The sequence below is a fragment of the Phyllobates terribilis genome, unplaced genomic scaffold, assembly GCF_046119375.1.
Source record: "Phyllobates terribilis strain yellow unplaced genomic scaffold, ASM4611937v1 Scaffold_5__5_contigs__length_657084704, whole genome shotgun sequence".
Taxonomy (NCBI): domain Eukaryota; kingdom Metazoa; phylum Chordata; class Amphibia; order Anura; family Dendrobatidae; genus Phyllobates; species Phyllobates terribilis.
This window is the reverse complement of record NW_027362765.1, coordinates 63,823,604-63,838,453: the sequence shown is the minus strand read 5'-3', so window position 1 is coordinate 63,838,453 and position 14,850 is coordinate 63,823,604. Positions and strand designations below refer to the sequence as shown.

General features: G+C 42.0%; 2 protein-coding genes across 8 annotated transcripts in view; one reads left to right on the top strand and one right to left on the bottom strand.

The window, feature by feature from the left end:
- LOC141271971 (uncharacterized) overlaps positions 1-14,850 on the top strand; it is a 352,339-nt gene that overhangs the window by 204,453 nt on the left and 133,036 nt on the right. The gene's annotated exons all lie outside the window — the stretch shown is intronic.
- The window catches only part of LOC141272032 (gastrula zinc finger protein XlCGF66.1-like), a 46,159-nt gene that overhangs the window by 27,725 nt on the left and 3,584 nt on the right, over positions 1-14,850 (bottom strand). For 5 of the 7 annotated variants that reach the window (XM_073682318.1, XM_073682322.1, XM_073682317.1 and 2 more), the window contains exons 3-6: positions 3,035-3,184; positions 2,726-2,905; positions 2,528-2,651; positions 2,348-2,445 (exon numbers count right to left, since the gene is read on the bottom strand). In XM_073682318.1, the coding sequence (XP_073538419.1) occupies positions 2,348-2,445; positions 2,528-2,651; positions 2,726-2,905; positions 3,035-3,112 (480 nt within the window). In that variant the 5' untranslated portion in view covers positions 3,113-3,184. The other 2 variants (XM_073682320.1, XM_073682323.1) reach the window with 2 other exon arrangements.

Genomic DNA, 14,850 nt, shown 5'->3' with positions numbered 1-14,850 from the left:
AAAACATACACTGAATGGCCACATTGGGAGAAGATCCAGACAACATCTAATGTCTATGATCTGCTTTATCCTGTCATCTCCACCAAGTATAAAACATACACTGAATGGCCACATTGGGAGAAGATCCAGACAACATCTAATGTTTATGATCAGCTTTATCCTGTCATCTCCACCAAATATAAAACATACACTGAATGGCCACATTGGGAGAAGATCCAGACAACATCTAATGTCTATGATCTGCTTTATCCTGTCATCTCCACCAAGTATAAAACATACACTGAATGGCCACATTGGGAGAAGATCCAGACAACATCTAATGTCTATGATCAGCTTTATACTGTCATCTCCACCAAGTATAAAACATACACTGAATGGCCACATTGTGAGAAGATCCAGACAACATCTATTGTCTATGATCAGCTTTATCCTGTCATCTCCACCAGATATAAAACATACACTGAATGGCCACATTGTGAGAAGATCCAGACAACATCTAATGTGTATGATCAGCTTTATCCTGTCATCTTCACCAGGTATAAAACATACACTGAATTGCGACATTATTAGAGACACATGTTATTAGACCTCAATTTGACTTTAAGAACCTGAATGCTTTGTTGTGTCATAGATTCCACTAGGTGTTGACATTGTACACCAGGAATATTGGTTCATGCTGACATGATACCTTTCTGAAGCTGCCACAAATTAGAAAGAAGTCCTGACATATTCTGAACAGCCCAAAGATGCTCTATAGCAGAGATCTCCCCAACCTGTGACTCGGGAGCCCATGATATGTGGCTTGGGGCTGTTTGTCAGCTTGGTACATTAACACCATGTTTAGAAAACAGCTTTGAAGAGCAGAGCTCCTGATGGTGACTTTTGTGAGTAGGCCCACATAGAAGAGCAGGTCTGGGTGTGCATATACTGGCCTTGGCATAGGATTCTGCCAATCAGAGGAGGTGCTCGAAGCTGTAGGCAGTAATGTGGTGGGAGTGCTTGATGCAAAAATTCCAAAGCTAGGTAAGGTGGGAACCTCTGTTTCTAGGTATAATGCCTCAGTGTTATTAAGTTTTGGCGGTCATTATACCGGCAATGGGGGCTCTGGGTGTCACTGCTGTGGGGGAGGGAGAGCAGCAGCTGGATGTCACTGCTCGGGTGGCGCAGGGGGTGTATGGATGTGCCTAATGACCCTCTATCAGAACTGAGGACTGTGAAAGCCTGTAAAGCAAAAAAAATCCTCACTGTCATGGTCCTGGTAGCAAAAGCACCCCATAAATTTAAAGTTATGCACAGCAATGAAAAGAGGACATTGCTTTGACATCTTATGTCACTTCTTTCAATCACCTCACTGGACAAAGTAAAACACACAGGCGGTAGAGCCACAGTAAGGATGACGATGGTGCTGCCAGCAAAGACACCTGCGGAAGACATAGACCAGAATTAAACTGAAGCAGCTTCGCCCCAGCTGATTCTTTCTGTGAGGTAAAACATTTCCCTGCCTGTTTTTAAATAATTTACCTTACATAAAGAATTGTCTGTATACTCTCTTTTGTTTCCTCCCCTGCCCAGGAGATGTGGTATAATCAAACCATGTTCCTGTATGGTCAGACACAGACATTACACAGTACACAGCAGGGGCACATTTAATTAAGAATATCTCAGCACAGAAACATTTAATTGTGAAACTTATTAATTCAAGCACTATTGATTAAAATGTATTTTGTTCACGTGGAAACCCCTTTAAAACAATAATGGCACTAGAATTAGTCATCTGCCTTCAAATACAATCTGTTGAATGGTGGAAGTGTGCATTAGTGCTGTATTAGTGGGACACCAGCGCAGTATTCAGCTTAAATGATGACTGTGCACAACCTGTTCCTCAGAATAACTCTATTCTACTTAAAGAGTTGTTTCTGGCCACAATATCTCCTATCATTTGATATCTTTCTTCAATCACACCATTCTCTGTAGACTTTTGACACTATTGCATATAAAAACCCCACTAAATTGGTAAGAAAATAATTTTGGTGAGGCCCAAAAATAATTAAAATCCTCAATTTATTACAAAATAATTTAAAAGATCATACAGGTTGGGAATACATCTCAATGCGTTTCTGGCAAAAAGCCCTTATTCACTGAGTATTCACTGAGTATCTCAGTGAATAAGGGCTTTTTGCCAAAAACGCATTGAGATGTATTCCCAACCTGTATGATCTTTTAAATTATTTTGTAATAAATTGAGGATTTTAATTATTTTTGGGACTCACCAAAATTATTTTTGTCCTTCACAGCCTTCTACATATCATAGGGAAGATTTCATGACACCTTCTTTCTCTCTGTCTACCTGATGATCCTGAGGAACATTGGTATCTTCTTGTTTACAGTCCTGTGGAAAAAGAGGATGGGGACATCTCTCTGGTGTTGTCCTCTTACTGGATAGATCTGGAGGAAACACATACAGCGACTGATTCATTCTTTACCTACAGATAATTATAGACCATGTGTATTTAGTCCTGTCTATTACCTGGTGATGTGAGGGGCTGGGGAACCTCCGTCATGACATCCTTGTACAGATCTTTGTGACCTTCTAAATACTCCCACTCCTCCGTGGAGAAATAGACGGTGACATCCTGACACCTCATAGGAACCTGACACATACAAGGATACCGTCACCTCCCCGATCCCTTCATAGCGTTACTGTATAATGTCCCAGCCTTCCCACCTCTCCAGTCAGTAGCTCAATCATCTTGTAGGTGAGTTCTAGAATCTTCTGGTCATTGATGTCCTCATATATCAGGGAGTGGGTTGGAGTCCCTGTGATTGGGCTCAAGGATCTTCCCCATCTCTCAGACACCGGGGCTTGACAGTGCACATTAGAGGTCTTCTTCACTACTGTGTAATCCTGGTTATGGAGAGACACATTAATAAATCTCACTACAGATATTTCCAGATTCCTCACCTCTCCAGTTCTGTCTATCTGTTATTCCCATAGATAAGAATGATGTAATGTGACGTCATCAGAATCTCTCACCTCTCCAGTAAGCTGGAGGAGGATCTCTAAAGTGAGGTGTAATATCCTCTCCTCTATCTTGTCCCTGTCCCTATCCATCCTTGACTGGTCACTCAGGAAAATTCTCTTATATAGAAGATCTCCACTGAGAGGATCCGATATTGTAGAGACCTAAATGGGGAGAAGATGACGATGTAACATCATAAATATCCCATGAAATAAATCTCCGGAGCTTCACATGATCACTACATCTAGTCAAGGCCCTGTACTGCCGCCTGTAAAGGGGCGGACATACCGCCGGTGAAGCCGATGCAGCTGCACCGGGGCGCGGAGGTAGAGGAGGGCCCTTGCAGGGCGACTAATAATGAGGGCAATCTGGCCTGCGTGTGGAAGCCCGAGGCTCCGGGGGCCCATGGCCAGATAGCCCCCATCATACGCGGTGGGTAGGGACCGATCCCTCCAGCTCCGCTGCTGACAGGAGGAAAATGACAGTGGAGCTGAGGAGATCCATCCTCTGCTTCCTATCCGGCGCTTTCTCCCTGACACAGGCACGTGCGGCTTGATGACGTCATCATGCAGCGCGGGCCTGTGTCAGAGATAAAGTTTCCGGCAATGACGATGATGCTGGGGAACGAGCAGAGAGGTGAGTGTTGTTTTTTTTTGTTTGTTTTTTTACTAATACACTGGGGAGAGGTCCAGGACAATGAGGGGTAATGGGGGAGAACAACGATAGAGGTGGGGGAGACAATGATGGAGATGGGGGAGGTGACAATGATGGGGATGCGGAAACAATGATGATGGAGATGGGGGGGACAATGATGGAGGTGGGGGTAACAATGATGGAGATGGGGGAGACAATGATGGGGATAGGGAGAACAATGATGGAGGTGGGGGAGAGATTGGTTTTAGAATCTCCTAACAGGATCATCTGTGCTGGGCTGACTGCAAGGACTACAAGTCAAAAATCAAAAAGTGAGGCTGCTGAGCGTGTAGAGGTTGATTGAGCGTCCCAGAGGAGGCATAAGTACAGAGGGGCAGGTAAGTGCACAATAACATAGTTTAACGCAAGAGGATAGTTTGATGTTTTCCTTACTTTCCTTTTATTTAGTTTTTCTAAATTTACTTGTATTGTTTATCCCCTTATAATATGTGCTCCATGGACAATGCTACCAGGTGTGCGTCTTGTGAGATGTATGCATGCCTTGAACAGCCGTTTGAGGGTGAATATGTCTGCACTCAATGTCAGTTACATGTTTGGAAGCCCAGATACTGGATCTAAATATGCAGCTAGCAACACTCAGGAGCATTGCAAACCTGGAGAGGAGTTTGGAGAAGGGTGGAGGTGGGGAAGATCAGGACCCACAAGTAGGTAGCTGGGTAACAGTTAGAAGAAGGGGTAGGGGGAAAAGTGCCAGGGAGCCCAATCCTGATATGGCAAAACCTAGTAAATATGCCTGTTTGGCTGATATTAGGAATGTTAGCCCAGGGCTGGGATCACTGCATCAGGACTTTGCTCCTAGCAACCAGGAAGACGACTGCTGTAGGAGGGAGGGAAATAGGAGTGCAGCAAACGCTAGACAGATGTTGGTGGTAGGGGACTCTATAATTAGGCGGACAGACAGAGTCATCTGCCGCCGAAACCATGAATGCCGAACAGTGTGCTGTCTGCCGGGTGCTCGGGTTCGACATATTGCGGATCGGATAGACAGATTGTTGGGTGGGGCTGGGGAAAACCCAGCGGTCATGGTACACATCGGTACCAATGACAAAGATAGAGGGAGGTGGAAGGTCCTTAAAAATTATTATAGGGAACTAGGAGAGAAGCTGAAGGCCAGGACCTCCAAGGTGTGTTTTCAGAGATACTGCTGGTGCCACGAGAGTCACTAGATAGACAGCGAGAGCTTAGGGAGATAAAAAAGTGGTTCAGAAATTGGTGCAGGAAGAAAGGGTTTGGGTTCATGGTGAACTGGGCCGACTTCGCTGTCGGCTACAGGTTCTACAGTAGGGACGGGCTGCATCTCAATGGGGAGGGTCCAGCTATGCTGGGGGAAAAAATGGTCAGACGGATGGAGATGCTTTTAAACTAGGATCTGGGGGGAGGGAAGGTATTCGTGATAATAAGTTGATAGAGTAGACAGACAGAGTGGGACAGCAGGGGTTATAGAAAATCTAGGGGGGCTGGGATATGCAAGGAAAGTAGGGAGCTGAGTAGGAGTAACAAATGTGCTAATGGTATTAAATGTTTGCTGGCAAATGCAAGAAGTCTCGCTAACAAAATGGCTGAACTGGAGACTCTCATGTCGGTCTCGGAATATGATATGGTGGGTATTACGGAAACCTGGCTGGATGAAAGCCATGACTGGGTGACAAACATGGAGGCATATACTACATTTAGAAAGGACAGGAAAGACAAAAAAAGGTGGAGGGTGTGTATTTTCGTAAGATCCAACTTAAAACCTGTGGTCAATGACAACATTGTGTGGAGCTGCGACAATGTAGAGTCAGTCTGGGTTAATGTACATGGGGATGGCCATAATGGAAAGCTTTTAATTGGAGTTTTGTCACAAGCCTCCTAATATAGCTGAACTGGTAGAGAACAAAATACCGGAACAAATTAAAAAGGCAGCAAATAATAATAGGGTACTTATTATGTGGGATTTTAACTATCCAGATATCCAATAGGACACAGAATCGTCCAGTTGTGCTAAAAGCTGCAAGTTCTTATCCACAGTTCAGGACAATTACCTCTCTCAGCTGGTAGATGAACCGACCAGTGGAGGTAATTTTCTGGATCTGGTTCTGTCAAGTAGACCGGATACGGTTTCAGATATACAGGTTCGGGAGCATTTGGGAAACAGTGACCATAATATGGTAAGTTTCAATGTAATATTCAATAAAGCATTTCAAAAAGAAAATGCAAAAACCTGGAACTTTAGGAAAGCTGATTTCAACAAATTAAGGGAAGAACTTAATTGTGTAGACTGGGACTATATCATGGTAACTGGGGATAGTGAACGTAAATGGGGCATGTTTAACCCCTTTAAAGCCCATGACGTACTAATACGCGTCTGTGCCCTGGGACTTAAGAGCCTGACCCGTATTAGTACGTCATCGCGATCACGCGCGCACACAGGCTGTGCGGGCGCGATCGCCGCCGGGTGTCAGCTGATTGTCACAGCTGACACCCGGTACTATGTGCAAGGAGCGGTCCCGCACTGCTCCCGGCACATTAACCCCCGCAATGCTGCGATCAAGGTCGATCGCAGCATTGCGGTGGCAAAGGGGAGGTGATAGCAATACTCACCTCCTCTTCCGGCTTCCAGCGCTGTCTGCCGCGGCTTCCCGGGTGTTGCCATGACGACCCAATGTTGTCATGACAACATCTGGGTCACCAGACAGCAGGAAGATGTTTTGGTCATGCGCAGTACATGACCAAACAATCTTCTCACTGTGCAGCGCTGACTGCCAGCATGGCACAGGGATGGTGCTCCATCCCTATGCTATGCAGGCGATCAGAATAAAAAAAGTGAAAGTCCCATAGTGGGACAAAGTAAAAAAGTAAAAAAAACTCTCAGAAAGTGAAAAAAAATTAAAAAAAAAAATTGTAAAAATATTTTAAAAAAAATAAAATAAAATAATCCACCAAAAATAAAAATATAATGTACCCATCAATAAATATTATTATGAAAAAAAAAAAAAAAAACAATAAAAGTACACATATTTGGTATCGCCGCGTCCGGAATGACCTGACCTATAAAACTGTCCCACTAGTTAACCCCTTCAGTGAACACGGTAAAAAAAAAAAAAAAAAAAACTAAGCAAAAAACAATGCTTTATCATCATACCGCCAAACAAAAAATGGAATAACAGACGATCAAAAATACGAATATAAATAAAAATGGTACCACTGAAAACGTCATCTTGTTCCACAAAAAACAAGCTGCCATACAGCTCCATCAGCCAAAAAATAAAAAAGTTATAGCTCTCAGAATAAAGCCATGCAAAAAAATAATTTTTTCTATAAAATAGCTTTTATTGTGTAAAAGCGCCAAAACATAGAAAAACAATATAAATGTGGTACCGCTGTAAACGTACTGACCCGAAGAATAAAGCTACCTTATCAATTTTACCACACGCGGAGTAGAATAAAAAAATAAAAAAAAACACAATTCCTGAATTGTTGGTTTTTGCTTATTCTGCGTCCCAAAAGCTGGAATAGAAAGCGATCAAAAAATGTCACGTGCCTGAAAATGGCACCAATAAAAACGTCAACTCATCCCGCAAAAAACAAGCCATCACATGACTCTGTCGGCCAAAATATGGAAAAATTATAGCTCTCAAAATATGGCGATGCAAAAACTAGATTTTACAAAATATGGGTCTTTTAGTGTGTGACAGCTGTCAATCATAAAAACCCGATATCATTCTGGTATCTCTGTAGTCACACCGACCCAAAGAATAAGGTCGTCTAATCACTTATACCGCACTAGGAACGGCGTAAAAAGTAAACGCTAGGGCTGGGGTTGGGGTTAGGGTTGTGCTAATGTTAGGGGGTCAGGGTTGGGTTAGGGTAGGGTTAGGGTTGGGCTAGGGTAGGGTTAGGGTTGGGGTTAGGGTTGCTTTTTTTTCAAAAGTAAAAAAAAAAAAAAGAAAGAAAGATGATGATATGGCAACTAGTGTTGAACGCAAGTGCTCGCTACTTCAGTTTGCATCGGGTGCTCGGGTATGCATTGAGTATCGCGGGTGCTCGAGTCTCCGCCCCATATGCTTCGCGGCAAAAAAAAACTTGCGGGGATTGCCTGCCATGCACGAGCGATTCGCGCATGTTTTTTTTGGGGTGTCTAATAACCGTGAAACATGCGGGCGGGGACTCAAGCATTTTACTTGAGCACCTGTGATACATGGTGCATACCTGAGTACCCGATGCAAACTCAAGTAGCGAGCACTTGTGCTCAAGACTAATGACAACTTATTCAATATGATGACCTAATGTCATCAAATTCTGTGTCGTACCTCTGGGTTCAAAATGTTCACTATACCCCTTGATAAAATCCTTGAGGGGTGTATTTTCCAAAATGGTGTCACTTGTGGGGGGTTTCCACTGTTTAGGCACATCAGGGGCTCCCCAAATGCAACATGGCGTCCGCTAATTATTCAAGCAAATTTTACATTCAAAAAGTCAAATGGCGCTCCTTCCCTTCCGAACCCTGCCGTGCGCCCAAACAGTGGTTTTCCCCCACATATGGGGTATCTGCTTACTCAGGAGAAATTGCACAACAAACTGCATGGTGCAATTTCTCCCGTTACCCTTATGAAAATGCAAAAGTGGGGGCTGAAAAACATTTTTGTGGGAAAAATGTGAAAATTTTATTTTTACGGCTCAATGTTATAAACTTCTGTGAAGCACCTGGGGGTTCAAGGTGCTCACCACACATCTAGATAAGTTCCCTGAGGGGTCTAGTTTCCAAAATGGTGTCACTTGTGGGGGGTTTCCACTGTTTAGGCACATCAGGGGCTCCCCAAATGCAACATGGCGTCCGCTAATTATTCAAGCAAATTTTACATTCAAAAAGTCAAATGGCGCTCCTTCCCTTCCGAACCCTGCCGTGCGCCCAAACAGTGGTTTTCCCCCAAATATGGGGTATCTGCTTACTCAGGAGAAATTGGACAACAAATTTTGGGGTCCACTTTTTCCTGTTACCCCTGCGAAAATAAAAATAATTGGGTCTAAAGTAACATTTTTGTGAAAAAAGTTAAATGTTAATATTTTTCTTCCACATTTCAAAAATTCCTGTGAAGCACTTGAAGGGTTAATAAAGTTCTTGAATGTGGTTTTGAGCACCTTGAGGGGTGCAGTTTTTAGAATGGTGTCACTTTTGGGTATTTTCTGTCATAAAGACCCCTCAAAGTGACTTTAAATATGATGTGGTCCCTAAAAAAATGGTTTTGTAAATTTTTTTGAAAAAATGAGAAATCGCTGGTCAACTTTTAACCCTTATAGCTCCCCAATAAAAAAAAAAATTGGTTCCAAAATTGTGCTGATGTAAAGTAGGCATGTGGGAAATGTTATTTATTAACTATTTTGTGTGACTTATCTCTCTGATTTAAGGGCATAAAAATTAAAATTTTGAAAATTGCAAAATTTTCGCCAAATTTCCGTTTTTTTCACAAATAGACGCAAGTGATAGCGAAGACATTTTACCACAATCATGAAGTACAATATGTCAAGAAAAAACTGTCTCAGAATCAGGGGGATCCGTTGAAGCGTTCCAGAGTAATTTCCTCATAAAGTGACAGTGGTCAGAATTGTAAAAATTGGCCTGGTCATTAACGTGCAAACCACCTTGGGTTGTAAAGGGGTTAAGGAAATACTTCTAGAATCCTGTAGAAAATGTATACCCTCTGGTAATAAAATGTCCAGGAATAATAAGAAACAATTATGGATAAATAAGACAGTACAAAGTTTAATAAGACAAAAACAAAGGGCATTCAAAATCTTGAAGGCCGAGAATACAGAAATAGCATTTCAGGAGTATAAAGACCTAAATAAGAAATGTAAAAAAAGAAATCAAGGTAGCAAAATCATCTACAGAGCAACAAATCGCCAGCGACATTAAAATAAATCCCAAAAAAATGTATACATACAGTACAGACCAAAAGTTTGGACACACCTTCTCATTTAAAGATTTTTCTGTATTTTCATGACTATGAAAATTGTACATTCACACTGAAGGCATCAAAACTAGGAATTAACACATGTGGAATTATATAGTTAACAAAAAAGTGTGAAACAACTGAAAATATGTCTTATATTCTAGGTTGTTCAAAGTAGCCACCTATTGCTTTGATGACTGCTTTGCACACTCTTGGCATTCTCTTGATGAGCTTCAAGAGGTAGTCACCGGAAATGGTTTTCACTTCACAGGTGTGCCCTGTCATGTTTAATAAGTGGGATTTCTTGCCTTATAAATGGGGTTGGGACCATCAGTTGTGTTGTGCAGAAGTCTGGTGGATACACAGCTGATAGTCCTACTGAATAATAGACTGTTAGAATTTGTATTATGGCAAGAAAAAAGCAACTAAGTAAAGAAAAACGAGTGGCCATCATTACTTTAAGAAATGAAGGTCAGTCAGTCCGAAAAATTGGGAAAACTTTGAAAGTGTCCCCAAGTACAGTTGCAAAAACCATCAAGTGCTACAAAGAAACTGGCTCACATGAGGACCGCCCCAGGAAAAGAAGACCAAGAGTCACCTCTGCTTCTGAGGATAAGTTTATCCGAGTCACCAGCCTCAAAAATCGTAAGGTAACAGCAGCTCAGATTAGAGATCAGGTCAATGCCACACAGAGTTCTAGCAGCAGACACATCTCTTCAACAACTGTTAAGAGGAGACTTTGTGCAGAAGGCCTTCATGGTAAAATAGCTGCTAGGGAACCACTGCTAAGGACAGGCAACAAGCAGAAGAGATTTGTTTGGGCTAAAGAACACAAGGAATGGAAATCTGTGCTTTGGTCTGATGAGTCCAAATTTGAGATCATTGGTTCCAACCACCGTGTCTTTGTGCGACTCAGAAAAGGTGAACGGATGGACTCTACATGCCTGGTTCCCACCGTGAAGCATAGAGGAGGAGGTGTGATGGTGTGGGGGTGCTTTGCTAGTGACACTGTTGGGGAGTTATTCAAAATTGAAGGCATACTGAACCAGCATGGCTAGCACAGCATCTTGCAGCGGCATGCTATTCCATCCGGTTTGCGTTTAGTTGGACCATCATTTATTTTTCAACAGGACAGTGACCCTAAACACACCTCCAGGCTGTGTAAGGGTTATTTAACCAAGAAGGAGAGTGATGGGGTGCTACACCAGATGACCTGGCCTCCACAGTCACCAGACCTGAACCCAATCGAGATGGTTTGGGGTGAGCTGGACCGCAGAGTGAAGGCAAAAGGGCCAACAAGTGCTAAGCATCTCTGGGAACTCCTTCAAGATTGTTGGAAGACCATTTCCGGTGACTACGTCTTGAAGCTCATCAAGAGAATGCCAAGAGTGTGCAAAGCAGTCATCAAAGCAAAAGGTGGCTACTTTGAAGAACCTAGAATATAAGACATATTTTCAGTTGTTTCACACTTTTTTGTTAAGTATATAATTCCACATGTGTTAATTCATAGTTTTGATGCCTTCAGTGTGAATGTACAATTTTCATAGTCATGAAAATACAGAAAAATCTTTAAATGAGAAGCTGTGTCCAAACTTTTGGTCTGTACTGTACATCAATGCCAACAAGAAAAAAATCAGATGGTATCGGCCGCTTAAAGGGGTATTCCCATCTCCAACATCCTATCCTAATATGTAGTAGGTGTAATAATAATAATATTAGCAAATACCTTCAATTAGAAATGTAGTATAGTATTTTTGATTTGCTATGTCACTTACTTCATGTGCAGGTATTGCGGGACCTTAGGTATCCACGGTTACGACCACTGGCAGCTAGATAACTAACTGTCACTATATCAGTGAACGTATCCATGGATACCTAAGGCCCTGGAATGCCTGCACATAAGGAAAGAGACATATCGAATCAGAAGAACTATACTACATTTCTAATTGGAGGTATTTGCTAATATTATTATTATTAAAAATTTACACTTACTACACATTGGGATTGGATCTTGGAGATGGGAATACCCCTTTTACCCCTTTACAGCCTGGGATGTATTAGTACGCACCAGGCTGTAACCCCCTGTTCAGCGCGGGCTTCGGCGCTGAGCCCACACTGAACTGATACTTACAGCTGACATGTGCCCGCAACAGCCGCGGGTGAAATCGCGAACCACCCGCGGCTGTTAACATGTTAAATGCCGCTGTCAATCTCTGACAGCGGCATTTAACATCGCAGCGCCGGAAGCGCGTCACTTACCCTGCCCATCGGTGATCCCGTCACGTGATCGCGGGTCAACGATGCGTGGGCATGACAACCCTGGGTCTGCAGCAGACTCCAGTGGTTGTCATGAGCTGATCGCTATGAGCGTCACCTAGTGGTCGGCGCTCATAGCACAGGAGCATTTCTGCTACATAGAGGTGATCTGCTGATAACCTCTATGTAGCAGAGGCGATCAGACAAGTGCTGCTTCTAGTCTCCTATGGAGACTATAGAAGCAAGCAAAAAGTGAAAAAAAAGTTTTTAAAAATATTAAAAAAATATAAAAGTTTAAATCACCCCCCTTTCGCCCCATTCAAAATAAAATAATTTAAAAAAAAACACATACACATATTTGGTATTGCTGCGTTCAGAATCGCCCGATCTATCAATATAAAAAAATAATTACTCCGATCGGTAAACGGCGTAACAAGAAAAAATTCTACACGCCAGAATTACGTTTTTTGGTTGCCGCAGCATTGCAATAAAATGCAATAAAGGGCAATCCAAACATCGGATCTACCCCAAAATGGTATCAATAAAAACTTTAGCTCGGCGCGCAAAAAATAAGCCCCTGATCCTGAAAAATGGAGATGCTACGGGTCTTGGAAAATGGCGCCATTTTTTTTTTTTAGCAAACTTTGGAATTTTTTTTCACCACTTAAATAAAAAATAACCTATACATGTTTGGTGTGTACAAACTCGTAATGACCTGGAGAATAATAATGGCAGGTCAGTTTTAGCATTCAGTGAACGTGGTAAAAAAAATAAAAAAAAAACATCTGTGGTATTGCACTTTTTATGCAATTTCCCCGCACTTGGAATTTTTTTCCCGTACACGATATGGTAAAACCAGTAATGTCGTTCAAAAGTACAACTCATCCCGCAAAAAATAAGCCCTCACACGGCCATATTGACCAAAAAATAAAAACGCTATGGCTCTGGGTACAAGGGGAGCAAAAAATGAAAATGCAAAAACGGAAAATCCCAGGGTTGCGAAGGGGTTAAAAAACGATGACAACAAGATAATTATAGAGGACAAAGAAAAGGCTGAGATATTAAACAGGCACTTTTCATCCATATTCACCAACAAACCGTCTGTTCCAGGGATCTTTCAACGGCAAAAATCAAGTTTACCACCTAATACACCACGTGCAGAATTATTAGGCAAATGCGTATTTTGATCACTTCGATACTTTAAATACATGTCGTCCTACTCCAAGCTGCATAGGCTTGAGAGCCAACTACCAATTAAGTAAATCTGGTGATGTGCATCTCTGTAATGAGGAAGGGTGTTGTCTAATGACATTAACACCCTATATAAGGTGTGTTTAATTATTAGGCAACTTCCTTTCCTTTGGCAAAATGAGTCAGAAGAGAGATTTGACGGGCTCTGAAAAGTCCAAAATTGTGAGATGTCTTGCAGAGGGATGCAGCAGTCTTGAAATTTCCAAACTTTTGAAGTGTGATCACGAACAATCAAGCGTTTCATGGCAAATAGCTAACAGGGTGGCAAGAAGCGTGTTGGCCAAAAAAGGCACAAAATAACATGAATTGAGGAAAAGAGAATAATATAATAAATGATAATCAGCATGGATTCATGAAAAATATGTCATGCCTAACCAACATGTTGGGGTTCTATGGGGAGGTAAGTGCAAATCTGGATATTGGTAATGAGGCGGATGTGATTTATCTGGACTTTGCAAAGGCATTTTATACTGTAGCACATAGCAGCCTTATACTGAAGCTACAGAATCAAGGACTTGGGGGAACTATATGCAGATGGATAAGGAATTGGCTAAATGATAGGAAACAAAGAGTCGTCATAAATGGTACGTTCTATAAATGGGATATAGTCAGCAGTGGGGTGCCACAGGGGTCTGTGCTAGGATCGATTCTTTTTAACCTCTTTATTAATGACCTTGGATATGGGATTGAGAGTAAGGTGTCAGTCTTTCCTGACGACACCAAACTGTGTAGGATATTAAAATCTGATCTTGAGGTTTCTAGATTTCAGAACGATCTGGATAAGATGTCTGAATGGGCAAACACTTTGCAGATGAGGTTTAATGTAGATAAATGTAGAGTAATGCACCTAGGACAGAGTAATCCTATTGCTGCATATACATTAAATGGGAGTATACTCAGGACTACAGAACAGGAAAAGGACTTGGGTATTCTGGTTACAAGTAGGCTGAGCAGCAGTACTCAATGTCTAGCAGCAGCTGCAAAAGTAAATACGATTTTAGGATGTATAAAAAGAGAAATAAAATCCCGCAATACCAACATACTGTTACCCCTTTATAAATCACTGGTGAGGCCACATCTGGAATATGGGATCCAATTTCGGGCTCCACATTTCAAAAAGGATATTCAGAAGTTAGTCAGTTCAAAGGCAGCAACTAGATTATTACAAGGGATGGAAGGCCTCTTATATGATGTGAGGTTGAAAAAGTTGAGTCTGTTTAGCTTAGAAAAACGACGCCTCAGAGGAGATCTCATTTACATGTATAAATATATGTGTGGTCACTACTAGCACATGACTTATTCCTTCCAAAGACCATACTAAGGACCAGGGGGCACTCATTACGGGTGGAAGAAAGGCGATTCCGGCACCTAAACAGGGAAGGGTTCTTTACAGTCAGAGCAGTTGGACTGTGGAATTCCCTACCACAAGAGGTAGTAATGACCGACACTATAACAGCTTTCAAAACAGGGCTGGATGATTTCCTTGATACACATAACATTGTGGGCTACAGTTAAATTAGAAAAAATATTACACCTATAGTAGTACATTTAATATGATAATAGTAATTACATAACTAGTATCATAATTTCTTTTGATCCAGGGTTCTAGGACTGATCGCCTTTTCTCCGGGTCAAGAAGGAATTTTTTCCTGTGATGCAAATTGGCTGAATGTGTC